The sequence below is a fragment of the Hyperoodon ampullatus genome (assembly GCF_949752795.1).
Source record: "Hyperoodon ampullatus genome assembly, chromosome: 10".
NCBI lineage: Eukaryota > Metazoa > Chordata > Mammalia > Artiodactyla > Ziphiidae > Hyperoodon > Hyperoodon ampullatus.
This window is the reverse complement of record NC_136923.1, coordinates 18,290,568-18,316,653: the sequence shown is the minus strand read 5'-3', so window position 1 is coordinate 18,316,653 and position 26,086 is coordinate 18,290,568. Positions and strand designations below refer to the sequence as shown.

General features: G+C 37.8%; 1 protein-coding gene across 4 annotated transcripts in view; it reads left to right on the top strand.

Annotated features, from left to right (window-relative positions):
• PPP4R2 (protein phosphatase 4 regulatory subunit 2) overlaps nucleotides 1-26,086 on the top strand; it is a gene marked incomplete at both ends in the record, with an annotated part of 57,940 nt that overhangs the window by 17,392 nt on the left and 14,462 nt on the right. For 3 of the 4 annotated variants that reach the window (XM_079713371.1, XM_079713372.1, XM_079713370.1), the window contains one exon: nucleotides 22,911-23,081. The exons of the other annotated variant lie outside the window; for it this stretch is intronic. In XM_079713371.1, coding sequence (XP_079569497.1) covers nucleotides 22,911-23,081 — 171 coding nt within the window. The remainder of the gene's footprint in view (nucleotides 1-22,910; nucleotides 23,082-26,086) is intronic. 4 annotated transcript variants of the gene reach the window in all.

Sequence of the window (26,086 nt, the reverse complement as noted above, 5' to 3'; positions counted from 1 at the left end):
TTCAGACAGATCCATTCAAATACATACGGATCCCCTGAGAAGCTCTCTTGGATTTCCTTTTCTCCATAGAAACTACCATACTTATGACATGCAGTGATCATATTTTCTGTTAGTCTGTTTCCACTTGTGGTTCTGTAGGCTTTGAGCGTGCTGAAATTGCCTTGCTCAAAACGTGGCTCAAAGTTAGGAGCTGGATTAAATATCTAAATGGGAGAAAAATAAGAATTTTCATCTATTAAAGAAATATCCTTTTCTTTAGGAAAAAAATAGAAAATATTATTGGTATCAGAATTTTGAGCTTTGTGTATGTGTGAAAATTCTGAGTTTGCTTGCTTTCTCTCTTCCCTTTTTTTCTGTGTCCAGATTCTATTTATCCTTTGTCAGTTTTGCTTGTTTTTACGCCTCCCTAGATTTTAAAACAAAATAGTAATCTTGCCTTTCTATAGTCTTCATTTTACCATTTTCTACTCTGTATGGGTACCTTTTTTTTTTAACGGTTTCATCAATTGGCTTTTTTATTTTAAGTAAATTTATTTGTTTGTTTATTTATTTTTGGCCACGTTAGGTCTTCGTTGCTGTGCGTGGGCTTTAGTTGAGGCGAGTGGGGGCTGCTCTTCGTTGCGGTGCGTGGGCTTCTCATTGTGGTGACTTCTCGTTGCGGAGCACGGGCTCTAGGCACATGGGCTTCAGTAGTTGCAGCATGCGGGCTCCATAGTTGTGGGTCGCTAGCTCTAGAGCACAGACTCAGTAGTTGTGGTGCACGGGATTAGTTGCTCTGTGCATGTGGGATCTTCCTGGACCGGGGATTGAACTCATGTCCCCTGCATTGGCAGGCAGATTCTTAACCGCTGCACCACCAGGGAAGTCCCTGTATGGGTACTTTAATATAAGTATTATTTCTTCTACCAAGCTAGGCCCTTAGAGACCATAATTTGTTTTTTGATCATTATGTGCTTCTGTATCATATGTCACTGTTCCTTCAAAGTAGTAGACTTGCTGTCTTAGCTTGGGCTACTGTAGGAAAATACCATAGACTGGGTGGCTCAAACAACAGAAATTATTTTCTTACAGTTACGGAGGCTGGAAGTCTGAGCTCACAGTGCTGGCATGGTTGGGTTCTGGTGAGAACTCTTCCTGGCTTGCCCAAGGTCATCTTCTTGCTGTGACCACACATGGAGGGGGTGGGGCCTGGGAGACCTCTCTCCTGGCTACCCTCCACACCCCCCATTTTTTCTACTAAAAGTAGTAGTCCCATCAGGAGGGTGTTACTCTCAGGACCTCACTCATACCTAATTGTCTCCCAAAGGCCTTATCCTCAAATACTGTCACACCGTGGTCTAGGGGCTTCAACATAAGAAATTTGGGTGGACACAAACACAGTCTGTAACATTCGCCAATGATTTGTATGTCTTTTTATATTTACTGATTACATTCGGATATGGATTGTTTTATGCAGATGTATTCTTAAAAATTTTGATGTTAATTGAGTTTTATGAAGTAAACATTTTAGGTGTACACTGTTAAAAAGAAAGTGGAAGGAAAAGGGGCTGGGATTTATTGAATGCATAGTGTATGATAGCAAATGCATATTATGTGACATTTTATGTAAAAAATGCTGGTGTGAAGTTTTCTGAATGCAGAGGTTTCCTTGTTATATACTATTCTTCAAGTTAGTTTCTGTGTAATTTCTGTGTATCAAGTTTGCTTAAGTTCCTTCAAATCTTTATTGAGATGTCAACAAATGATTATTGAGCATATACTCTATACTGGGTACTGTGCTAGGTACCTTGGGATGCACTGGTGAGCACACAAACCACAGTCCGTTATAGTGTTTATTATTTTAAAAGTGTTATATTTCATTTAATATTTTTCTCACTGCTTTTATCAGTATTTGCCAGTATCAACTATGTTAAGTTTATCTTTAAAATTAGGACTGGGGAAACTTAAATATGTAGTTCCTTAAGAGTAATTTTTTTCAGTTGCTCCTTAAGTCAGCATATGCTGTAAGCCTAAGAGTAATCTGATATCAATAATTATCATTTTTTTTTTTTTTTTTTTGCGGTACGCGGGCCTCTCACTGTTGTGGCCTCTCCCGTTGCGGAGCACAGGCTCCGGACGCGCAGGCTCAGCCGCTCTGCGGCATGTGGGATCTTCCCAGACCGGGGCACGAACCTGCGTCCCTTGCATCGGCAGGCGGACTCTCAACCACTGCGCCACCAGGGAAGCCCCAATAATTATCATTTTTGATATACATTTCTATTTTTAAGTTTCGGGTGGGGGAGGTGAAAGCTTTAGTGTCAAGTAATACTAGCTTCATAATGTGTGAAGTGCAGTAGAACTTGGTTAGATTAGATGGGAATAAAATTGAAATTGCTTTAAGATTTTGCTTTTTGAATTTTTTCTGCTATGTATATAAATTCCAGATATACCTCAAATTTTTGACATAATTACAAATTGTATTAAATTAACAGTTTAACCCTAGAATCTCTTTGCTACCCAGAAAGACGTTTTAAAATTAATTTTTTGTAAATATTCCTCATCAGCATGTGTTTTTTCCACGTTTTAATGTCTTTGAAACTGAATGTCTTTCAAACGTCAGTAGTGTCCTAGTTTTCTTAAAACAATGGAGAGTCTTACAGTTGCTCCTGATTTAGGTTTGATTAATACAGTGTTGTTAGCTCTTTGAAGGTTTAGGAAAAAGTACATATTTAAGTGTTTTGGATGGGTAGTGCAGACAGTTTGGAAGAATTATTTTAAAAGAAAGGTTTCTGAGTTTACAGTGTAAGTAGATTGATTTAAGTGTTGGTATGTTTCAAGTAAGAAAATGTTTTAAACACTGTAAAAGTATATTCCTTTTATATTTAGTTGGTAGTCTTTAAAAGTTGTTGGTATGAGGATTTGTGGATCAAATCATATTCTTGTTTGTGATTGTTTGAAAGGTTTTGCTTTTTGAAACATTTGTAGTTGAACTGTACAAAAACTTCAAATTATAGAATCGCATTAATGGAATGAAGTTTTCTAAATGTGGTAATTTTTAAAATTATTGAATTTGGTATTGGTGTGAGGCATAGTGTTGAGAAATGTGGCCGAGTATTTAAAATGTTTTTTTTTTTTTAATTATAAGATCAGGATAACGTACCTTATTTAAAACAATTTGAACAGTGCAGTATTTCATAAAAGAAGTGAAAGTCACTCCCGTTTCTGTGCCCCCAAATATGCTTAATATTTATATACTTCAGTAAAATAAAAAAGGAGAATTTAATAGTAGCTTTAAAAAAAGTCATCAGAAAAAACTAAAGCACACTTGAGCAAACCTTTGTGTTCTGAGGAATTAAATTCAGATTTTTCAGGCATATGTGAAAAAGAAATGCCAGTAGCTCTTTACAAATGTAATTGGATCAACTTTGCTTTTTAGTTTCCAGTTTGAATGGTTTTATTAGAAAGTTTCACCATTCGTGGTTTAATTTTTCTAAATTTGTAATTTCACTGACTTTAAGCAATTAATTACACCTTTTAAACCTTTAAAAGGCGAAAAGCTCACATTGAAAAAAAATTTGAAGATATGATTGGCTGAAAGTAACCTTTAGTCTTTCAAATTCATAAATACATACATTTATAAATTCAGATCTAATTTCTAATGTAGGAAAATCAAGCTTTAGGGGGCCGATGCAGGAGCGTTTATGTATTTTGAAGGCCTAGGATATTTATATTGGAAAAAGATAAAATTCACCGAACTATAGTCAGTGTTGAAGTTCTGATAAAGAAGAAAATAGCCATAAAATGATGTGGCATAAAGAGATTTTCAGTGTGTATAACGACATGCCAGATCTTTGACATTCTGGAGTTACATGTGGAGAAATTTAAAACCCAAATTCTCTGAATACCATGGGTATTCTGCTAGATTGAATATTCAAATGACACATTTGGGGAAGCCCACTCAGACTTAAATTAATTTACTAGGATCACAGCATTTTAAATAAGAAAATACAAGAAATAAACTTTTAAGTTGTAATTTGAAAATCCAGAAGAGCCTTTTTTTCACAGCTCAGATTTCTGCTTAAAGCTAGGACATTAAAGATGTAATTCTGAAGGTATCTTTAGCTTTTTGAAAGCATCAAATTAATTTAAAACTCTTTTGTTTGTTTGATTTTGGTTCACGTAAGCCCAAAAGAAAACAAGAAGAGAAAGAAAGATTTATTGGAAGAATATTGAGGTAGCACTTGGAATCAAAGTTTGATCTATATCACCAAGCCAGTGATGAGGATGGGGTACTTCAGGGCATCAGCAGTAGAAGTTGCTGGACATGTTTTTTAGGTTCCTGCCAAAGGGGTGACTTAGTTCCAATAAATTCCTGTTCCTCCCTATTTCACATTTCTGGGTGAGAACATCCAGTTGGCCCACCCCAGGATTAATTCACTTTTAGAAGGGGAGCAGGTGGTGTGGTTAGGGAAACAGCTGGCTACTGGAGGTACATCCTTGTATTATTCTGGGAAAGTGGGGAACCAATTCATTGGTATATGCTGTAACCAGCATATATGCATATACAGTACCCCCAATTCATCATACAGGTAAAGTGTATTAAACTTATCTCACTGTTGTGAGGTTATAACTGTGACTTACATGTCAGCAGGAAGTGTCCTTGACCTTTAAGGATCTAGGTGAAGTTGGAACTAATCCCTGTTCTATTATTGAGAAATTAGTATACTTACCAACCTCTCTGAATTGCTGAAATGCTTAATTATGATTTAAAGCTGTAGCTTTTGCTAAGTTAGTTTCAAAGTGTTTTCATGACAAAGACAGTTCCCTCCCAAAAGAGAAATTCTGTTATATGATTCTTAGCTTCCTAAGTTTCCTAACCTGATCTTCTAAAGAAAAAAAGACATAGAACTAGTGATCATGGTCGGGGGCAGAATTTAATAGTTGTTTTAAGGGGGTTACAAATTAAATGCTTTGGGAACAGTAGAGTCAGGTTGATTTCTGGCAAGGAGAATTAGGAAGAGCTTCATGGTATGAGAGACATGCTTAGTCCAGCTAGAAGAAACAGTGAACAAAGAAATAGATAAGATGCAGGGCTATGAAGGTAGATTTGTGATAGATCAGAGAGTGTCTTGCTGTTGTATAGAATTTTGCATTTACAAAGACTTTACACAAGTTATTGATGATTTTTGAGCAAGGGAGAGATAGAGCTTTGCCTTGGCAAACTTGGGAGTTAGGGCCGTCACTCAGGAGGCTATTACAGGAGTTTAATCTAGAGGAAATGAGAACTTGAAATAGGGTAGTGTTAATGTGAATGGACATGAGGATTCACAGACCACGTCAGGTTATGGTTCTTTAGACATTGTCCATCATTCCCATCTTGCTTGAGTTTCTGTATAGGCTTTCTAAATAGTTTCCTAACTGGAGTTTTACTTGCCCTTTCTAGAAAGTCTGTCTAATCTGTGCTCTTAGCAGTGGTTGTGCTACAGTGTAAATACGTTCTTCCCATAATTAAAATCCTTATGCACTTTTCCCCTTGCTCAAATTAAAGTTTAAGATAATTATAATGATACTTAAAATGATCATGTCTCTACTTGTTGTCCCCCAGTTTTGCTTCCTTTGTTTTTCTGCTCTCCTAAACTACTCAGTTCTCTGGTGGACCATGCTCCCTCATCTTAGTGCCTATGCCCATATTGTTTCCTCTCCTTGGAACAAAGACCTTTCTTTTCCTTTTTGCTCATCTTTTAAGATACATACTAAGGGTCTGGGAAGCTTTCCTTGACCCTGGGTTAGGTGTGTCTTACTCTGCTACAGTACTTCATGATTGCTTCTATCATTGTATGTGTATTTTGTTATGTTACTGTTTTTTTGTTTAGATTGTGAATTCCCTGAAAGCAAGTAGACTTTTTTTTTTTTTTTTTTTTTTTGCGGTACGCGGGCCTCTCACTGTTGTGGCCTCTCCCGTTGCGGAGCACAGGCTCCGGGCACGCAGGCTCATCGGCCACGGCTCACGGGCCCAGCCGCTCCACGGCATGTGGGATCTTCCTGGACCTGGGCACGAGCCCGTGTCCCCTGCATCGGCAGGCGGACTCTCTTCCACTGCACCACCAGGGAAGCCCAGCAAGTAGACTTTTAAAAATCTTTTCCCACTACAGTGTAGCTTAGAGATGCATATTTGTGGGGGTTTTTTTCCCCTTATACTTTTCCTATAACTAGATGTATTGACTTATTAAGAGTATAGATTCTGAAGCCAGAGTGCCTGGGTTGAAATTTTGGCTCTGCTACTTTCTTGCTGTGAACCATGGGCAAGTTGTTTAACCACTTTATTCTTAGTTGCTTTATTGATAATACAATGGGTGAAATAATACTACCTGACTCGTGGGTTGTTGTGAGGATTGAGTTATTAAGTACAAAGTGCTTAGAACAGTGTTTGACATTAGTGGTTATGTGCTTGCTGCTATTACTGTTAAGCATTGCAGTTCAAATATGAGTCTGTGCTCCTATTGCTAAAGCAATTGCACATATAATACTTCCCAAATCTGCTTGGAAAGTGGTATTTTTCTTTCTGATTTCTTTTTTTCCACTGTAGGTGGGTTGTGAATATTATTCCAGAGTAGGCTTCAGGATGTTTACCAAATAATTATTGAGCACTTATTTTTTTGCTATACATATTGTTGGTAATTGTGATATGTACTGGTCAACAAATATGTGAGCAGATAGATAAATATAATAAATAACATTTTGTGTTATGTTACTAGATTGTAAGGGCAATGGAAGAATAAGAAAAATGGTAAGGGAAATGAGAGTTTAAGGGTGTAGAGGTAGTTGTTCTTTTAAATAAGGTGGTCAGAGTAAGCCTCATTTTGAAGGTGACAGTTGAGCGAGACAGGAAGTTGGCCATGCATATATTTAGTAGAAGAGCATTCCAGGCAGAGGACTTCCAGTGCCAAGGCCCTTAAAAAGGAGTGTGTCTCACCTTTTTGCAGACTAACAAAGGTGGCCACTGTGGCTGGAGTAGACTGACCAAGGAGAGGAAATCAGAGAGGTTAAAGGGGATTGGGGTCAAATCATGTAGGCAGTGTGGACCATGGTAAGGACTTAGACTTTACTCTGAGTGAAATCAGGAGCCAGTGTGGGGTTTTTAGTTGAGAAGTGACATTGTCAGACTTAAGTGTTAAGAGAGTTGTATGAACGGCTGTGCTGACAATAGACTTTAGGTAAAGTAAACTAGAAGCAGCAGTTATTGAAGATAATAATGTTTTTGAAGAGGTGGATTAAGTGGTAGCAGGAGGTGGTGAGAATTAGTCAACATTTTAAATACACTTTGAAGGTGCAGCTGGCAGGATTTCCTGAAGAGAGGGTGTGGTGTGTGAGAGAAAAAATGGAGTCAGGAATGACTCCGGTTTGCCATAGCAGCTAGAAGGATGGAATTTCTTCACACCTGAAATGGGAAAAGGTGTGGGAGGAGCAATTTGGACCATGCTGAATGCTATTTTGACGTGGAGCAGGTGGTTGAATGGGTGAATGTGGAGATCAGGAGATTTCATGGGCAAATAGTATTTAAAACTTCCAGACTTTACAGTATCACCAAGTGTAGACAGAGAATTGATTGGTTGAGCTTTGGATTACTCCAGCATGGAGCATTTTGTGAAACCAGAAAAGGACAATGAGTAGGAAAGATCAGCAAGTTAAAAGACAGTATCAGAAAGTAATTAAGGAAAAAGGATCAACTGTGTGAAGTACTCTTTATATGCTCTTAAGATGAGGTGTGAGAAACGATCATTGGATTTAGCAATATGGAGGTAATTGATGACCTTGATAAGAGCAGATTAATTTTAGTGGTGGGACTGAAAGCTTGTTTGGGGTGGGTTTGAGGGATAGTGGGAGGAAGACAACTATTTCAAGGAGTTTTCCTTCAAAGGAGAGCAAATAAATGATGGAGGAGTTAGGAGGGTAAGTGGAGGGAAGAACAAAATTTTGAGATGGGAGGAATATAGATGTATTTGTAAGGTAGTGGAAATGATCCATTAGAGATTTTAAAAGTTGATATGGTTGATAGAAGAAAGGGGAGAATTACACAAGTGATGCTCTTGAGTAGGTGTGCAAATGGAGAATCTGGCATGTAAGTAGATGAGAACATGGGTAGTTTATAACAGGTGGGAATTTGGGGTGTGCATGAGCCCACTAGTAGGTGGATAAATGTGGTGGGACTCTGGAAATTCAAGGTCATTAAGTGTGAGAGTGAGGGAGAACTCAGTGGGGGTTTGAGGAGAGAAGATATGAAATAGTTACCTAGAAGAGTCTGGAAGTGAATAAACTAGGGAAGAAAATATTAATCTGGTAGTGTACTTGAAACAAGCGAGCATGGTGATGCATTTTTCTTTAATTTTGTGTTTGTGCCCATGTGTGCTGCTGTATAGGCACAGATTTGGTGGGGATTGCATTTTAACCTACTAGTGAAGTTGATTTTGTGAGTACAGTGAAGCCGGAGAGGGGCTAGAGAATCAGCTGTATGCAAGGGGATGACTAATGGTTAATGATTAACTATAATTTAATCTTGATAATGAAGGTGGTGAGGGACAGTAAAAAGGTGGTAGGATCAATGGATTGGAGGTACTGGTAGAGTCAAAGAACTTCTGCAGTAACTGCAATATATTTAAATATCTTCTAGTTTAGAACTATTAAAAATATGACTAGCTAAGGTTTGACAAAGCTGGGTGATGTGTAGGTTTTTTTTCCTGTTCTGAATTCTTAACGTTAGCTAAAATATTACGTTAATTTTGTTTGTTTGTTTGTTTGTTTGTTTTGCGGTACGCGGGCCTCTCACTGTTGTGGCCTCTCCCGTTGTGGAGCACAGGCTCCGGACGCGCAGGCTCAGCGGCCACGGCTCACGGGACCAGCCGCTCCGCGGCATATGGGATCTTCCCAGACCGGGGCACAAACCCGTGTCCCCTGCATCGGCAGGCAGACTCTCAACCACTGCGCCACCAGGGAAGCCCACGTTTAGTTTTTAAAAGGAAATAATTTTGTGAATGGGTGAAGAAGGAATATTGGGTAAATTTTCTCCTTTCTCTAATAGAAGGGAGTAATTAAAGAGGCTCTAGAAGTGCTCTTAGGCTGCAGAGATTGCCGCAATTTGTTATATATCTGTTATGTGAGAGTATATAAGATAAGCCCAACCATCTTATGCGCTAAAAGAGGTCTTTCTCACTGCCCCAGTCCATTCTTACACCTGGAAAGCCGTCTGGAAAACTCTCTGCATATTTCTACAATATTACTCAGATGTTCTCCACATCCTGAGTTTCTTGAGGACAAACAGCCATTGATTGAGTGCTTACTAGGTGTCAGCCACTTTGCTAAGCAGTCTGCTTACACTAATGTAATCCTCACAGCAGTTCTGTGAAGTGTAGATACTGTTACCTCCGTTTTAGAGATGGGAAACAAAGGGAGTCTGGAGTTACCTCTCTTAGGTCATACAAATGAAAAAGTGGCTGAACTAAAATTTGAACCCAACCAAGCTTTCAGACTCTAGCACCAATGCTTTTTAAATTTTTTTTTTTACCATGTGATTTTTACTTTCATCGAAGTTTTACATGCACAGGATTTAGTGAGTTTATTAATACAACAAAGGGAACAAAAAAAAATCTTCTGTGTGCTTTCCTTTTTTTCCCCTATTCCCTAGAGATAACCACTTTAAAATTGTTTTCTTGGGGGAATGGGTGTTAATCTGCCTATTTCTAAGTTACAGTCTTACAAAATCACTTTTTTCTTTAAATTTTTAGAATTAATTATTGATTTCATAATAATTGCAGTGAGGATTTAGTTTTTTTTACCTCCTCTCCTTCACTCCGTACATACATCTCACTTCCATTGCCCAATGTCTTCAGTATAATTATATTGCAAATTTGGTCAGTTCAGCATTTGTTTCATACATGTCTTAGTGAATGCTGTGTTTTCCATTTAATTTTCTGTATACTTATGGCTAATTCCACCCCAAACTTTAGTTGTTTAGATCTCATTGCAAAATATGACATATTAGGTCTTCTACCAATTTTGTATTTTTAGAAAATCCCTTGTGGAGCCTTCTTTTTTTTTTTTTTTTTTTGCGGTACGCGGGCCTCTCACTGTTGTGGCCTCTCCCTTTGCGGGGCACAGGCTCCGGACGCGCAGGCTCAGCGGCCATGGCTCACGGGCCCAGCCGCTCTGCGGCATGTGGGATCTTCCCGGACCGGGGCACGAACCCGTGTCCCCTGCATTGGCAGGCGGTCTCTCAACCACTGCGCCACCAGGGAAGCCCGAGCCTTCTTAACTGCTCCATTCTGGAGTGGTTGCTCTTAGACCTGCCTTATTCCTCCACTCTTGGAATCTGCCTTTATCATTATTCTGAAATTCACTTTCTCGTCTTGGGTTTTTAGTTTCCTTGATAGCATGTCACATGCTCTTTCTTGGTTTACTTCATTGTTTTGGTGGACTGAGAGAAAGCATGATAGGAAATACATCTTCTTTTGTACTTTCAATGAAAATGTTTTTTTTTTTCCTACCCATTTACTTAAATGGATAGTTGGGGTACAAAATTCTAGGTTGAAAAGAGTTTTTTTTGAATTTTAAAGGCATTTTCCTGTTGCTATCTTCCTGCACTGTTGTTAAGTCTGAAGCCCTGTATGTGACCTGTTTTGTATCTCTGGAGTTTTTCAGGATCTTCTTTTTGATTCCAGAATTATGCAATTTTACTATGATGTCTGATCCCTTATCTATTTGTCAACCTTTATGAGGCTCTCTCAGTTTAAAAAGTAGTATCTTTTAAATATGGCAATTTAAATTTATATTCTGATTTACTGTGGTGAGACATACATAATATAAAATTTACCGGGCTTCCCTGGTGGCGCAGTGGTTGAGAGTCCGCCTGCCGATGCAGGGGACACGGGTTCGTGCCCCAGTCCGGGAAGATCCCACATGCCGCAGAGCGGCTGGGCCCGTGAGCCATGGCTGCTGAGCCTGTGCATCCGAAGCCTGTGCTCCGCAACGGGAGAGGCCACAACAGTGAGAGGCCCGCGTACCGCAAAAAAAAAAAAAATACCATTTTAATCATTTTCCACTAGCTTTATTGAGATATAATTGACATATAGTCATTTTTAAGTGTACAGCTCAGCATTAGTGATGTTGAGCACTTTTTCCTGTACCTGTTGGACATGTGAATGTCTTGTTTGCAGAAATCTCTGTTCATATCCTCTGCCCATTTAAAAATAAGGTGTTTTTTTTTTTTTTTTTTTTTTTTTGCTATTGAGTTGTATGAATTCCTTGTATAGCTTGGATATTAACCCTATCAGCTATCTGCTTTGCAGATATTTTCTGCCATTTCATAGGTTGCCTTTTAATTTTATTGATGGTTTCCTCCACTGTGCAGAAGGTTTTTAGTTTGATGTCCCATTTCTTTATTTTTGCATTTTTTGCCTTTGCTTTTAGAGTCAGATCCAAAAAAACCATCTTTAAGAGTTTTATGGTTTTGGGTCTTACAAGTCTTTAATCCATTTTGAGTTGATTTTTGTGTAGGTGTAAGATAGTGATCCAGTTTCATTCTTCTGCATGTGGCTATTCAGTTTCCCAGCACCACTAATTGAAGAGAGTTTCTTTTCCCCATTGTGTAGTCTTTGCTCCTTTTCCAAAAAATTAATTGACTGTATTTATACATGCATGGGTTTATTTCTGAACCCTCCGTTCTGTTCCACTGAGCTGTTTGTTTTTTACGCCACTACCATACTGTTTTGATTACTATAGCTTTGTTATATAGTTGAAATCAGATTGTGTGAGGCCTCCATCTTTATTCTTGTTTCTCAAGATTGCTTTGGCTATCCAGAGTCTTTTGTGGTTCCATACGAATTTAGGATTTTTTTTTTTCCTGTTTCTCTGAAAGATGCCATTGGCATTTTGGTAGGGATTGCATTGAATCTGTAGATTGCTTTAGGTAGTATTTGGCCATTTTAACAATATTACTCCATTCCATGAGCATGGAATATCTTTGCATTTGTTTGTGTCTTCACTTTCTTTCATCAGTGTCTTAAAATCTTCAGTGTATTGATCTTTCACCTCCTTGCTTAAATTCATTCCTAAGTATATCATTGTTTTTGATGCTGTTGTAAATGGGGTGGTTTTCTTAAGTTCTGTTTACAGTAGTGAATTATTAGTGTGTAGAAACACACTTGAGTTTTCTATCTTGAGTTTGTATTCTGCAACTTTACTGAATTCATTTGTTTTAACAGTCTTTTGGTTGTGTCTTTGGAGTTTTCTATACATAATATAATGTTACCTGCAAATAGAGATAGTTTTACTCTTCCTTTCAGACTTGGTTGCCTTTTATTTCTTTTTCTTACCTAATTGCTGTGGCTAGGACTACCAGTACTATGTTGAGTAAAACTGGTGAGAGTGCACATTCTTGTCTTGTTCTTGATCTTAGAGGAAAAGCTTTCAGCTTTTCACCACTGAGCATGATGTTAGCTTTGGGCTTGTCAGTTACTTGTTTTAAAAACATTTCCCTGAAAAAAAAAATTCCAGTTAATCTTCTTAGTTTCATCTTACTTAGATGGAGATTCTCAGGAAGGGTTATCCATTTCAGTGTTGATGTGTTCGTTTTTCACATGTTCAGACAGTTCTTGGACTAGAGTACAAATTGTTTTCTCAGTAGATACTGTGCTTTTAGTGGTTATTATTTTTTCTTTGTTTTGAGAGTATGTAGATAGAGAAAAATGCTTTCTAAATAATTATATCTTTATTAGTAATTGTAAGATAGCATAACTCTGGGTCATACTTCAAAACACTAATAAAAATAATCTTTAAATGGAATAGCACAAAATAGACACATACCACACTATAAAAAGCCAATATTGCAAACACTATAAAGATACTTTGAGCTTCACCTTCAAACTCTAAAAGGATTCTCCAGGATGAAACCTGTGTCCTAAAGTGTACAGTAATCTGCCACCACTGCTGTGTTAACTCATTTTATATTTCATTAACAAATAATAAAACCATTTATGTATGTTCATTCAATCTCCTTTAAACACTTGAGTATTTAAAACTTCCTTTGCACCACATGAATTGATATCTGGGTCCAGGTGGAAGGACTTTTTGCTGTTGTTTTTTTTCCTTCACCTTTCTCAATGAACAGAAGACTACACCCGAGGAAAAATAAATTCTAGATCATATCTCCACAGCGCATTTTCTTGTACGACTAGAAGTGATTCATGAGATTGATTTTAATGCTAATGAGCATTTTTTGAATGACTCATGTACATTTTAGAATTTCTCCTCTGTCTCTTAAAATATATATATTTGTGCTGTTTTATTCTTCAAATTTTTTGAGAGTTTGGTGTTGCACCTCTGATTTTGCCATCCTTACTGTTTTTCAGGAACCAGTGTAATTCTCAACAAAAGAGATTGTGTATTGCAGTGCTTTTCAACTGGGAGCAAGCCTCCCTTCCCCCCAACCCCAGGGTTCATTTGTCAGGGTCTAGAGACAGTTTTGATTGTCACCATTTGTGATGGGGATTACTGGCATCACAGTGTAGGGGTCGCACATGTTGCTGAACATCCTACAATGCACAGGACAGCCTACTACAATACAGAACTCTGCAGCCTAAACTGTCAGTAGTGCTGAGTTTGAAAAAGTCATTTGTCCATATTAAAGTCCTTCTATGTTTAAGTCCTATACTTTCCCACTTCCTTTTTCATACTCTACTCATGCTTTTCAGGTTCACCTTTTAAAGTCCCACTTTGTCCTGAAGGCTTTTCTTGATGGCTCTAAACCTGCATTTCATCTCCTTTTTCTTTGTTCTATTATACCATCACTGAAATCTTTGCATCTGATAGTTTATGCTGTTTTATTTCTCTTTGTTTATTGTTTATGTATCTTGTTTTTCAAACTAATTTTGTTAAGGATCAATGTCTTACATTGTTTCTGGGCTTTCTAACTACTGTTGACACTGACATTACATTGTGAGTTTGTAGAATGAAAAAAGGGCCCATGGCCTACCTAGGCTCTGGCAAATGTGGTAAAAGAATGGACTCGTCTCCGTTGATGGCAGTTTGGCATTAGTATCAAATGGATTATGGAAGAAGTGATAGCATCAGTGGTGAATGGGATGAGAAGAGTGACTCTCTAGTAGCAGGGAGGAGGGTAGATCCACTGCAGCCATTAAACTAAGTGCTATTTAAAAAAACCTAGTACCCTCTGAATTCTAAATCGGCTGTCTTCAGCCTGAGTCATACTGTTAGAGGAGATCTATCTTTCGTTCATACTTGTTTGGTTCAACTGTCTGTGTGGAAGGGAAGGATCCATGCTGATCTGTTAATAAATTTTGAGAAAGATTTTCAAAAAAGGGTCAAAGGTTAGCTAAGAGTTAAGCATAAATCAAGCTAACCAGAACACACTGTTTCTTGACCTTTTTGTTTTAATTGGTAGAGAGAGATGGGTGAGTAGAGGAGTGTAACTTGACTCTTTAGACACGTTAGAGTCCTTATCATGAATATACAAGTTGCCAAAGAAGAAACCCAAGTTTGCACTAAGGTATTACGTGAACGTTAGCGTTACCTGCTGAAGCTTTCTTTTCCATCTGATTGGATCCTTTTTGTGTACAATTATCATTAGATATTTAGCACTCTTAATTTGAAAACTTCCCTTCTAGTGCCAAATACTTTCCCTTCAGAATTTGTGTCATAATTTTATTGCTTTGGAGCAGGTACCATTCCATCTTCAGATATGAGTTTCTGAGCACAGAAATGTATGGCATTTCAAAGATAATTTCAACATAGGAACAATTAGATAAATATTTTAGTGTCACTTCAACATTTATATGAAAACAACAATTTTTATTTTTGCAGCAGTCGGTACAAAATGAGAATTCAAAAGTTCTGTTCATACTTGTGTTACATAGTAATTTTACTTTTTCTGTAATACCATGAGAGTAAGAAAAAGACAATTTTAAAGGGGGTGGAGTAGGCAGTGGTTTTTTTTTTTTTTTTTTGCTTTACGCGGACCCCTCACTGTTGTGGCCTCTCCCGTTGGGGAGCACAGGCTCCGGATGCACAGGCTCAGCGGCCATGGCTCACGGGCCCAGACGCTCTGCGGCATGTGGGATCTTCCCGGATTGGGGCACGAACCCGTGTCCCCTGCATCGGCAGGCGGACTCTCAACCACTGCGCCACCAGGGAAGCCCTAGGCAGTGGTTTTTAACTGGGGATGCTTTTTGTCTCCCAGGAAACACCTGGCAATATTTTATAGACATTTATTATTATTGTCAAAATTTGGGGGGCAGTTGAAGGTTGGGTGCTAATGACTTCTAGTGGGTAGAGATCAAGGATTGCTGCTCACCATGCTACAGTTCACAGGACATCCCCCTTTGACAAAGAATTATCAAGCTTACAGTGTCTTTGGTGCCAAAATTGAGGGACTGCAGGATGAGGGATTGCAAAGGACCTATTCAGACCCAAAAGAAATGTTTTGTGGGTAGTAAACATAGGTAAAAATACTCAGTTTCACTTGCAATGAATGAAAGGCAAATTAAAGTGTTCTTCTACTATTAAATATACAAGAGTTTTGAAAAGCGTGTAATACTGGAATGAAATAGGTGTTTCTATACTGATGGCACTATAAAGTGGTACAGCATCTCTGAGGGGCTTTTGAATATATGTATCAAAAGTTCTTATATTTCATACTTTTGACTCAGTAATTCCACTTACAGGAATTTATCCTAAGGTAATAAACAGATGCCTACAAAGTTTATTATTGGGATATTAAATACAGTTATTTTATTTTATTTTTTTGCGGTATGCGGGCCTCTCACTGTTGCGGCCTCTCCCGTTGTGGAGCACAATCTCCAGATGCGCAGGCTCAGTGGCCATGGCTCACGGGCCCAGCCGCTCCGCGGCATGTGGGATCCTCCCGGACTGGGGCACGAACCCGTATCCCCTGCATCGGCAGGCGGACTCTCAACCACTGCGCCACCAGGGAGGCCCTAAATACAGTTATTTTTAATTGTAATGAGCTGGAAACAAGCCTAAATTCTTTGTTTAAAATGGTGGTTATTAAATAATGGTACTCTACCATATGTGATACATATTAAAAATCTTACTTTTCAGAGACTACTGGTCCCGTGACAATACCCACAGTGAATGAGGTAGGGAAACAAAGGGATATTAATCAAGGATACCCAATTTAAATAAATAAATATTAGTGAAAAAATACACTAAACATGTACTTTAGTAATGATTACTGGGCACATTATGGACAATTTTCATTGTTTCTATGTTGTGTAATTTTTTTCCAATGACTGTCCTATTTATATAATCAGAAAGGGGGGGAACAGACATCTTTAAAAATTTTAAACTCTAGTAAAATTTTGTAGTAGCTCTGTCATTTCTCAGACTATTTGCTGAAAAATCTGTCCTTTACCATGTACTGAGTTTCCATTTATGTATGGGTCTGTTTCTGGGCTCTCTGTTCCACTGACATTTTAATGCTTGCTCAGTTAATCGATAAAGTATAATGTATTTTAAAGGTATAATTATGCAAAAGAAATTATGCAAGGAATGTTCTCTTGGTTAGGACCCCACTTGTAGAGGCTTTCTGAGCTAGTGATTTGTATTTTAAAGGGAGTTCTTAAAAACATTGTCAAGATTTTATGTAAGCAGTTGTGTTCTGATTTTTGCCCATCTTTATCACTCATGTAATTCAGTATTCAGATTAAATTTACTTGTCTTCGTTTGCTCCAGTCAGATAGTTACGACTGAATTCTATGGCACTTTTAAGTCTCCTGATTCAAAGCCTGTCACCTTGTGTCAGTGATCAGCCCTATTAATTTTCTTTTTGTTTTCATTCATTCATTTTTTCCACATTCCCCTTTGTTTACAAATGGTACAGTATCTGCTCTCCGTTGGAGATAGTGTAGGGCTCTCCTGTGCTCTCTTCTGTTAGCTTCCCAGACAGATTTTGTGTGGAAAGCAGTTAGTCTGAGTAGGAAGTAATCTTAATAGAATTTGGAACTGTAAGGGGCAACAAGTTAAGATGTGGCTACTGGCCACTAAAATGTTCTAGAACTAGCTGGGAGATAAGAGATGGATTTTCGGCTCTTGAGTCTCTGAAAAATACCTTTAACCTGAGAATTGTGAGGGAAACACGTTTGTTTTAGTACTTGAGAGTTCCTGTGGAAGAAAAAGGTCAGTGTGGTGTTTGGAAGGAGGATATATTTATTAGTGATATGAGTTGTTTTGCCTTCATAGAGGAGAAACTGCATAAAGGGAAAAATGGAAGAGAAAGAGAAGAAAAGGAAGTGAAGGGAGGTGAGGTTACTTAAAAAAATTAATGAGTAATGAATTTCAGTAAATTCTCGAGTTAATTTTAGCAAAGTAGATTTAAATTCTGAGTATGTATTTTATTTTTGGAGGAAATTTTTATGTGGAAGAGTTGATTCTAAAGTTGAAAACGTGTTTATGTTTCATGAGCATCTGTTTAGAATAATTTTATTTTCATGTGAAAAATAAGGGGTTTTTTGTTTTGTCTTTGTTTTGTAGTTTCTTGTCCTGTGAGTACATTCCTAAGAAAATTATTTCTGTTGCCAAATTTTTAGTTGATTTACTCTTGGCCTGTTCTTGTGCTCAAATTACATAATTTTCAGGGAAGCATTTTCTGCTTTTGTTTTTATCAGTTGGGTTACATCAAAAAGTGTTACCTTTTACATTTTATAGAAGCATTTTTTCAATTATATATGGCATAGGAATTTGACTTGCATCTATTGGATCTGATTTAGAGTAACTGTGCTTGATACATTTGGAACTTAAAATACGAATTGTACATAATTCATTTCATTTTATGGGACTTAATTACCGTCTGACCTAGAATTGGTGACCTAGAGTCTTGGAAGCTCCTCATAGTTTGCTTTACCTGGTCTCTATCCCTCCTTGTCTCCCTATTCCCATTAATGTGTTGCTGCTGTTGTTTGGATGTCATGGGTGGATTCTCAAGCAGTTAGTGGAAAGGTGGGTTAAAAAACCCATGTGTATATGGAAATTCTAATTCATGAAACAGGTTATGACTTAGTGGGTGATTATTAAAACTACAAAAAGATTAATTTTAGAAATGAAAAGTGTAAGACTCCTATTTCAGTACCCTCCCCTGGTGTGTTTAAGTATTAGTTAAATGACTGTAGGGAGTCTAGTGAAATTTAAAGATAAATTTTAGTAACCATTGACAATTGTATACTACTCAGAAATTAATATTAGTCATGTTAGAGATTATAATATGCTGCCTCTGCTTGTTCAACCTCTAATTCCCCTTCCCAAAGAAGACTAGGGAAAGGAGGGAAAGCATAGTCATGCAGATAGCTTTAGATAATCACCCTCACCATATTTTAAAAATAATAGTAGTAAAATTTACCTACCATGTAATTCACTCATTTAACAGAGTAAGTTGTCAGGTCACACATCAACTCTCCTTAATTTTTTGAGGTGCCAAGCCAAACTGTTTTCCAAAATGGCTACACCATTTTGCATTCCCATCAACAATGTATAGGTTGCGTTCCTATCAACACCATTTTGCATTTCCCGTTAACAATTGCCCTGCATCCATCAACAATGTGTAGGTTGCATTCCCATCAACACCATTTTGCATTTCCCATCAACAGTTGCCCTGCATCCTTCCCAACACTTGTTTGTTTTTTAATTTATTATTTATTTACTTATTTTTGGCTGCGTTGGGTCTTCATTGCTGTGCGTGGGCTTTCCCTAGTTGTGGCGAGCGGGGGCTACTCTTTGTTGCCGTGCGCGGGCTTCTCATTGCGGTGGCTTCGCTTGTTGCGGAGCACAGGCTCTAGTCACATGGGCTTCGGTAGTTGTAGTGCTTGGGCTCAGTAGTTGTGGCTCACGTGCTCGAGAGCGCAGACTCAGTAGTTGTGGTTCACAGGCTTAGTTGCTCCGCGGCATGTGGGATCTTCCCGGACCAGGGATCGAACCTGTGTCCCCTGCGTTGGCAGGCGGATTCGTAACCACTGTGCCACCAGGGAAGTCCCCCAACACTTGTTTATTGTCCATGATTTTCTTTTTAGAAGTATTTGCATATACCTTTATTGGTAATATAAATTGGTATGCACAAGAACGTTTACCAGAATATAGGTTTTAGTGCATTAATTGTGAAAGATAAATGAAATACACGCCCGCACACACATATATATATCTGTCAGTAAGAGATTGTCATACATCTATTCATTGGACTGAACCATTAGAATAACGAAAGTCAGTATATTTTGAAAATGGAAATGTGAATGACACATTGTTGAGTGGAAAAAAGTACATAATTCAAACTTCATTTACATAAAATGAAAGAAGTAGTGCATATGAAAATTCATAAATACTCTCTGGAGGATCTTAATAATATTAATGATGGTCATGTTGAGGTGAGATTGCAGATGATTTTATATTTTTCCTGTTTTGCTTGACACATCTACAATGAGCTTTATTACTTTCATAATCAGAAAAAAAACTGTAGTTTTTTTTTGTATTTCATTTTTTAATACAGCAGGTTCTTATAAGTTATCTATTTCATACATGTTGGTGTATATATGTCAATCCCAATCTCCCAGTTCATTCCCCCCGCCCCACTTTCCCCCGCTTGGTGTCAATACTTTTGTTCTCTACATCTGTGTCTCTATTTCTGCCTTGCAAACTGGTTCATCTGTATCATTTTTCTAGATTCCACATATATGCGTTAATATACAATATTTGTTTTTCTCTTTCTGACTTACTTCACTCTGTATGACAGTCTCTAGGTCCATCCACGAAAAATGTGGAACGCTTCACGAATTCGCGTGTCGTCCTTGCACAGGGGCCATGCTAATCCTGTTCTGTATCACTCCAGTTTTAGTATATGTGTTGCTGAAGCGAGCACTGTCTGTCATTTTTATTATAACAACTTTAGTGGGTGTGAAATGGTATCTTGTGGTTTTGATGTGCATTTCCTTAATGACTAATAATGTCAAGCATCTTTTCATGTGCTTATTGGCCATTTATTGATCTTTTGTAATTATGTACCCCTTTAAACAGTAACATCTCTCCCATCCCTTCTTCAAGACCCTGGCATATGCCTTTCTGCTGTCTCTTTGAATTTGACTATTCTGGATACCTCTTAAAAGTAGAATCAAAATACTTGTTCTTTTGTGTCTGGCTTATCTCACTTAGCATAATGTGTTCAAGAATAATCATTGTTTTAGTATGTGTCAGAATTTTCTTCTTCTTTAAGGCTGTATCCTATTGTATATACCACATTTTGGTTATCTCTTCATTTGTTGAGGGACACTTGGGTAGTTTCTACCATTGTGTATAAGTGAGTTTCATGCGATTGAGTTTCTGTTTTCACCTCTTTTGGGTGTCCAGAAATGGAATTGTTGGATAATATGGTAATTCTTTGATTTTTTTTTGAGGAACCGCCATGCTGTTTTCCACAGTGACCCCACCATTTTACATTCCCACAAGCAATGCACGTGGGTTTCAGTTTCTCTACATACTTGCCAGGCAGTAGTTGTTATTTTTTGTGTGTGGAGTTTGTTTGTTTGTTTTTTGGGTAACAATCAATCTGATGGATGTGGAGTTCCGTCTTACTGTGATTTTTGATATTCATTTCCCTAAATAGTTATGTTGAGCATCTTTCCATTTGCTTGTTGGCCATTTCTATATCTTTAAAGAAATGCCTATTCAAGCACATTTTTACTTATTTTTAATTTATTTATTTTCGGCTGTGTTGGTTCTTCGTTACAGCACGAGGGCTTTCTCTAGTTGTGGCGAGCGGGGGCTACTCTTCATTGCGGTGTGTGGGCTTCTCATTGCGGTGGCTTCTTCTGTTGCAGAGCACAGGCTCTAGGCGTGCAGATGTGTCAGTTGTGGCAAATGGGCTCAGTAGTTGTGGTTCACGGGCTCTGGAGCGCAGGCTCAGTAGTTGCGGCACACGGCTTTAGTTGCTCCGTGGCATGTGGGATCTTACCGGACCAGGGCTTGAACCCGTGTCCCCTGCATTGGCAGGCGGATTCTTAACCACTGTGCCACCAGGCAAGCCCTGCCCATTTTCAAAATAGAGTTGTCTGTTTTTTTGGTGTTGAGTTGTGGGAGTTCTTTATATGTCCTGGACATTAAAACCTTATCAGATAGATGATTTGCAAATAGTTGCTCCTATTCTGTGGGTTGCCTTTTCACTCTTTGCTGATAGTGTCCTTTGATACATAGCTTTTTGACTTTGATACAGCTCAATTTATTTCGCTTGTTGCCTGTACTTTGGGGGGGGCGTGTCACATAGTTTTTATATCAACAGTGGTAGGTTTTGAAATTTCTTGGGAATGTATCAGGAACCTTTGAAGCTCACAGTGAAGAACAAACATTTTCTAGATTTTACATTTTTTATTTTGAAGTTGAAATTTTATCAGTGGCCACCAATACTGCAGTTGATTTTCTTCAAGTGATAGACTCACTTCTTCATTTTTGAGGTAATGTCTAGCAATTTCTCTTGGTCTGAATAAGCATTGTTTGTTTGACATTCCTTTCAAGTAAAAATGGCTTTCATTCAGCCGGCAGCAGTATTTAACTTTTTGTGACTTGAGATGTCCATAATGTTTTGTTATGCAACAGAAGTCCTTTATGTGTACTTCTTATCTTGTCACACGGGATATTAAAAAGATGTGTGTTTTCAAAGGTTCAGATTTAATTAAGTTAGTAAATTTGTTTTATTAAACTTTCCAGTGAAACAGGTTTTTTGTTTTGTTTTAAACTGTGAGTCTCTGGTGATAAAGAAGGTAACGACTACTTCTAGTATGGTTGGGTACTGCTGCCTTGATTTGTGCTGAAGTGTTGTCCATTTTACCCACTGCTGCTTTTGCACCTACTGTCATTGCAAATGTCAACTCAGTGAAAAAGTCAACTCTATTCTTATGAAAATAGCTTTGACCTCTTGGGCCTCACTTTGAGAACTGCTGCCTTATTTGTAGGGTTGCTGGATGGGATGGAAGAGCGATTGCAGACTAGCAGTCTTGTCTTGCCTAAGTCATCTCCTGTGTAAGAGATCTATCCGCTGCCAGTAATGGTTATAGTGTTTGGAGGAATGGTTGGCATTCCTGACTCTTGCATCTCCTAGACTTTAGGCTATTTAGGCAGGTATCACAAAATATCCTTATATTAATGGTAAAATGTGAGGGAGCAGGGGTAAAAAGATGTTTATATTAAAAGTTCATGAACATGTGAAAATTACACAAGGATATTATGTATATTTTTACTTTGCAGGCTACATCTTGGATAGAACCTATGATATGTACCTTTTAAATGACAAAATACTAAAAATTTTAGTTGAAAGCAAAAGAAAAAGGAGAAATTGAAGTTTATTTTGCTATTTAAGAGGTAAAAAACAAGAAACATTTACTAGTCTATATAAGCATTATACCTTGGATGTTAAGAGCTTAGGGTATGGAGTCATTCTCATTTGTCCACTTAAATTTATAAATGTAAGGTTGGGCCAATTTCCAATAGCCTCTTTTAAATGGGGGCAGTAACGCCTCCTGGGTTAGGTTTGTTACGAGGGATAGAGTCAGAACAAGATAATGTTTTAAAAATGTGGAGAGGGGGACTTAGACAATAAGCTTTCGGCCAGAAGTGGTTAATTTTAAAGATTTTAATCTGATTTACGTTTTGTTTGGGTCAGGAGTTTGGGAGAATTGGATGGAACCAAGTTGGACCTCGTGAGTCAGATTGATCAGGCGTGGTGCAGGCTACTGAACAAAGACATTTTCATGACTGCTTTTCCAGATCTTAATTTTGTTAGCATTAGTGTCATGGTAAATTCTGTATTTGTGCTTTTTGTTCAAGAATTGTGACCCTACATGGTATTATATATATTTTTAATTTTTTTCTTATAGGATTCAGTGGTCCCAGTTTAAGGGCTATTTTATTTTCAAACTGGAGAAAGTGATGGATGATTTCAGAACTTCAGCTCCTGAACCAAGAGGTCCTCCCAACCCTAATGTCGAATATATTCCCTTTGATGAAATGAAGGAAAGGATACTGAAAATTGTCACTGGATTTAATGGGTATGTTCTACTTTAAAAGTTTAATTTTTAGGAGAACATTAGATTTTTCTCTAAGTTTTGATGTGTCTGTTTTTTTGATAACTGATTATCCATTAGAACAAGTTCTGTGTCTTGTGATCTACATAGTAGTTACTGATTTCCAGCTTACAAGTATTTAAAATATTGACAGCTTTTTTTAAAAAAAACTTGAACCACCTTTATATGGGTCAGTGGCATTTAGACTTTAAATGTGTATGACAGTGGAAACATTAATCAAATATTTTTAAATTTTTTCTTTCTGTTTTATATTTGATAATATAAATCTTTATGCTTTGTCTAGAACCTGTCTATCACTGAAATAAGTAACATTTCTTTTAAAATGAAAAGTAACAATTTATGAAAAGATTCTACTTAGTGACTTTTCGTTTTAAAACATTTTTTTAGAGTCCCTCTTTTCCCTCCAGTAAGTAACCATTTTTAGCCCTTTGTAAAACATTGTACTGAAAAGTTAGTCTCCACTAAAATGAAGCTGACCTTTAAATTGTGTGTCATACTCTGTGTTATTTTAAATACTTTCTTTTCAGGGCTTTGTATTTTTAGGGTTCCCTTTATTGAAGGGAAGAAGTATTTGTTAAGTTGAATTGTTCAGTATTTAATTAATAAATTTTTATTTTTGGCTGCGTTGGGTCCCTGCCGCTGTGCATGCCCCCACCCCCCAGCTGCGGTGAGCAGGGACCACCCGTCTGCCGTGGAGCGTTGGGGGGCGGTGCACCGTGGTGGCCTCTCCCGCTGCGGAGCACAGGCTCCAGGCACGCAGGCCCAGCAGCTGTGGCTTGCAGGCTCCAGAGCGCAGACTCAGTTGTAGCGCACGGGCTCAGCTGCTCCGCGGCATGCGGAATCCTCCCCGACCAGGGATCCAACCCGTGTCCCCTGCACTGGCAGGTGGATTCTCAGCCACTGTGCCACCAGGGAAGCGCGAATTGTTCAGTATTTAAATTGGCATTAACAATTTGGAGTGTGGAGTGACAATACCTAATTTAATGAATTGTGGGTATGTTAACCATGAATTCATATTTAGGGGCAGTTTTTATTTTATTTTATTTTATTTTATTATTTTTTTTTTTTTTGTGGTACGCGGGCCTCTCACTGCTGTGGCCTCTCCCGTTGCGGAGCACAGGCTCCGGATGCGCAGGCTCAGCAGCCATGGCTCACGGGCCCAGCCGCTCCGCGGCATACGGGATCCTCCCAGACCGGGGCACGAACCCGTATCCCCTGCATCGGCAGGCGGACTCTCAACCACCGCGCCACCAGGGAGGCCCTAGGGGCAGTTTTTATTTGATCACATTTCATTTGTGAGTATTTTTAGGTAGCATAAATGGTCTCATTTTTTTCTTCAGTTACTTAATCACATGGGATTTGCAACAAGATAGTGTAATTCACCTAACCCTTTATTATATGTTATGTTCTCCTGCTTAACAGTTTGGCTTAAAATATCAAATTCTTAAGCTTTGGTTTTAAGTATGCTGCCAAAATACTTTCCTTTTGGGAGAAATTAGAGCTTTATCATTGAGCTGCTCTTGGGGGTTTGGGATTGGAGGGAGACTTTATTTTCACTGTGTACCCTATTGTACTGTTGAAAATTATTTTAACTGTATGTGTATGTTTACTTACCAATACTAATTTTTTTTTTTAAAGCACATGCCAAGATGAAGACATGCTATGTATTAGAAGTATACGTAAGATTTACTGTTGAATTGAATGTGGTTAAGCATACTTCTTGGGGATGTTTATAAATAGTGCAGAGGTAATTAGATTTAGATAGTACTTAGACATTATGGTAACTCATCTTTTACTTCAATAAGTTATGGCTCTCATTTAAAATTACGAATTATGGTGAAACAGTTTAAGTTAATACCACTGCTTTGTGAATGTGAAGCTACTTGTGATTCTGAATTTAGTAATACAATTTTCAATTCTTTCATATTAAATTGGATGAAATACATATATATAGGTATTAAATTAATCTAAATATTTGTAATGTCTTAATTTGCTAAATAGGTAGTCGACCTACCTCTGAAAATGACTTGAACAGTCATTAAATGCCTAAGCATATATAAACATAATTACTTTTAAAATATTTTTCATCTTTGAACCATAAATACTTTGAATTTATGTTTTTTTCTCTGATTTTTCAGAAAGGCAGTTTACGAATTATTTTTCTTAATCAGGCAGAATCCAAGTCTTTTTTTTTTTTTTTTTTTTTTGGCCACACTATGTGGCATGTGGAACTTCCCTGACTAGGGATTGAACCTGTGCCCCGTGCAGTGGAAGTGTGGAGTCAACCACTGGACCACCAGGGAAGTTCAGAGTCCAAGTGTTAATCAGGGATACATTAATATTTTTCATTTCAGCCATTTTTGTCTATATCATAATATATTGGTACATGGTACATAAAAACATGTCTGTAGTATTTTTCAATTTTACTTTTGTGTTTGAATAGACATAGATAAGCTGTTGCTTTAAAAATTTTTTTTGCTAAGAGTGGTGGGTAGAAGTAGCATTTTGTTCTTTTTTAGCTAGTTTGAGAGTATACCTCTCCTGCTATTTGTAATAGATCATCTTTTAAATTATAAAAGTGACATAAGTATGTTCATAGTTTTAAAAAGATCCCCAGTTGTCCTAGGAATATATAAAGAAAATAGGAACATGTTATATGCTAGTTTTATTTTACTTTTAGAAGAGCTTTGAAATCTTCTTTATATCAGTACATTTACAGCTGTGTCTTCTGTTTGTCTGTATTGGAAATAGCAGCATTATTTTCTGTTATATGAACAGATTATATATATATAGTTCATTTTCTCTGTTCCCACTGGTGATGGGCATTTATTTTTTTGGCTGTTACAAGTAGTGCTTGTAGTGAGCCTTCTTGTAAATACATTTTTTTTTTTTTTTTTTTTGCGGTACGCGGGCCTCTCACTGTTGTGGCCTCTCCCGTTGCGGAGCACAGGCTCCGGACGCGCAGGCCC